Consider the following 3,121-nt stretch of genomic DNA (forward strand, 5'->3'; position numbering starts at 1 on the left):
TAAGGCTGTTTCCATTTCTACCTGATTCACCCACTGATTTAGGGAAGACTCTTCTATCTTGTAACTGGCCATCTTCCATTTTGTAAACAGTGCCTCTTGGGTTCTCTGTTCACCTGGATAGTTCAATGGCCAGAGGATCTACATGTAAACTTTTTTTTTATTTAGTTCTTTATAAAGTCTCTTGTAAAAACAAAACAATAAAAACAAACCCTAAAGGGTGGGGCAATTTTTTAAAAGGAACGGGAAGGGAAAAAAGACAGAGGGATCTATCGCTTCTCCTCAGACTTCTCTTCAGCCTCGTTTCTGGCCTCCCTCACTGAAAGGGCTTCCAGCATCTCAGCCACCTTTTTGGCATTATCATTTTTGCTGGGTCCTTTCTTTTCTCTCTCTTCAATTTCTTTTCTGCATTTTTCAAACTTTGTTTTGAACTTTTGTGCATCCTCAGCATTTAGGAAGTGGATGGCGAGCAGCTCAGGCTTGGAGCACTTATTAGCAAAGTCATCCTGGGTATTCCAGACCCAGGCACGGTCACTGCCAGCATTCAGCTTCAGCTCCATCGTCGGTGTGATATAGTGGTTGGCGCCTATCTTCAAGGTTTTGTCCCTCCTCATAAGAAAGCAGATGGTCCCTTTCTCCGTATGCTTCAGAAGCTTGACATCTCCAGTGCCTCCCTCCTTCCGTTCTGGGAGGTCATTCTCTGAAGCAACCCGGAACAGTTTTGCACACAGCTTTAAAAGTTCCTCTTCATCTTCCTCCAGCATTTTAATTTCTTGCTCAGGAAGACAAACTATTGGCTCAAACTGGGGTTCGTGGTTGGACTCATCTGCATTCTCTGTGGAAGTGTCATGGTCCTCATGACTGGTCTTAGTGGCTACCATGGGGGGCACAGCGGCTTGACTACCTCAGGCATCGCGGGCTTGGCGATCTCTAGGCAGATAGTTGCAGCTCCTTTCCTCCGCATCTGGCCTACATGTAAACTTTTAAAGTCAATACCACTTTGCAAATGCAGCAAAAATTCAGTGTTTTTTTTTTCCCAAGTCATCAACACTATTGGCCCTAGACATTCCTACTGCCTATGTCCTTACAGCACCAAATTGATACACATTGCTTCTTTATATAGAATATGTATGTGTTTGTATGTGTATACATGTGCTCTTGTGTGTGCATGTGCAGAACAGAAGATGTCAAGTGTCCCCTCAATTATTTTGTACCTTATTTTTGGAGACAGTTTCTCATGAACATGAAGCTCACCAATTCAACTAGACTGCCTGGCCCACGAGCCTGGGGGACCCTCTCATCTCTACTTTCCCAGTGCTGAGATTACAGGCATGCACTATCATACCCAACTTCTTTTACATAAGTGCTGGGAATCAAACTCAGGTTTTTAGGCTTACACAGCAAGCATTTTATTGACAGGACCCTCTTCTAAGCACCTACAAGCTACTTCTTAAAAGTGGCATCATTTAGATATGTGGTACATTTTGGGTATGCATACGTTGAACTGTTTCTCAGTACCCTTAAAGTGGGTATGATGACTTGGACCTATTGATTTGCATGATATTTTTCAGAGCTTCTGGGTCTGATGCATAGTAGTATCCTGTCTTTACAAATCTCCTCTAGATGCCTTCAGAAGAGCCAGTTTCAGTTTTTACAATATTCTTGAGAGGTAGGTGTCATATACACATTGTCATACATTCGCAGGAGAAAATGTAATTTTCCCCCAGCCCTCACATACAGCCTAAAAGGGTAAGAACTGGGCCTGGGCCGATTCTCAAGCTGCCTCTTCCAAAGCAATTTATACACAGCTTTCTCCACATTCTTTCTCTCTCTCTCTCTCTCTCTCTCTCTCTCTCTCTCTCTCTCTCTCACACACACACACACACACACACACACACACACACACACTCCCTTCCTCTACAGCTAAAAATATCCTGAACAACATCCTCATTAGCTAATACGCATAAATTATTTTTTGCTTTTTTTAACATAATTGGTTCATTCAAAGGAAAGGCTTCTACCTACTTGAAAGGAGGCAAGCTGCTCAGTGAAGATCTTCTGGATTCAGCAAAGGTGCTGCCTGTGGATGCCCCTCTGCCACTGGGCTCGTGTCACTAGCTGGGTGGCAGTGTAGCAAAGTGGAAAACAATCTCCCTTCCTTCCCCCACACCTGCCACATTGGAGCTGGGGGACTTGGGGCAAGTTTCTTCCTGTTTCCAAGCCATCAGTCTTTTCAGCTGTTAACAAGAGGCATTTACCCTGTAGGGTTTCTCTGAAGACAAATAAGATCACCCTTGAGGTCTTACAGGGTATATGTGGCCCCTGGAAAGCTGGGAGACTTCCAGGGCACGGTGGTGCCCAATGGGGAGGCTGAGGAAGAAGGACCATGGAGTTCAAGGTCATCCCAGGCTACCTGGCAAAATTCCATCTCAAAAAATCCTACCAGCCAAACAAAAAAGTGATATTGCTCAAAAGCAGGAAAGATAGGATAATATAGTGGGTGAGTGAGTACCCAGAGCTCAGGACCAGAAAGATTATAGTTCAAACCCTAGTATGTGTTATGCTTGGGTTCTGTGATGCATCTCCAAGGCTGAGTTTTCTTGAAGTAAAGAAGACAGAATCCCTGTAAGAGGCTCAATAATGAATGGTGGCTGCATTCGTAACAAGCCTCTCTACCCAGTGGCAAAGCAATTGAGTTCTGCTTCTGGGTAGTTCAAACCACACTGTCTGCCCCAACTCCTGATTATGTGACTGATGACATTTTAATGGACTCTTCACCCTTGGAAGCTAAGGAGGAAATAACTCATGGCATTTTAACATATGAATGTGATGTGTCTTTCCCTTTTTTCCCTGAACAATGTAGACAGAGAGAGCCAGAAACATGTGTGTTTGAGCTTACAGCTGGAGCCTCCCTTTCCCTGACCCTGTGTGAGTGGTAATAAACTTATTCATGGCAGTTGCCCAAGTCAGTCGTGTTTGTACAATGTCGCCTTATCTCTGATTGTATGTGTGTGTTATTATCCTGGATGATAACAGCTAACTGTGTGGATCGCATAGTCAGCTTCTTATGAAATGACTTGTGAATACTTTCTAAAGATAAGCGTGCGTATGCACATGAGAACAT

General features: G+C 43.9%; 1 protein-coding gene across 1 annotated transcript; it reads right to left on the bottom strand.

Annotated features, from left to right (window-relative positions):
* Positions 1-266: 266 nt before the first annotated feature.
* LOC308428845 (ran-specific GTPase-activating protein-like) lies at positions 267-878 on the bottom strand (the record flags this gene model as incomplete). The annotated part of the gene is made up of 1 exon (XM_080927403.1): positions 267-878. One exon carries the CDS (start codon positions 876-878, stop codon positions 267-269), a length of 612 nt encoding a protein of 203 aa, XP_080783529.1.
* Positions 879-3,121: the final 2,243 nt, after the last annotated feature.

Source organism: Micromys minutus, assembly GCF_963924665.1.
Source record: "Micromys minutus genome assembly, chromosome: 13".
Lineage (NCBI taxonomy): Eukaryota > Metazoa > Chordata > Mammalia > Rodentia > Muridae > Micromys > Micromys minutus.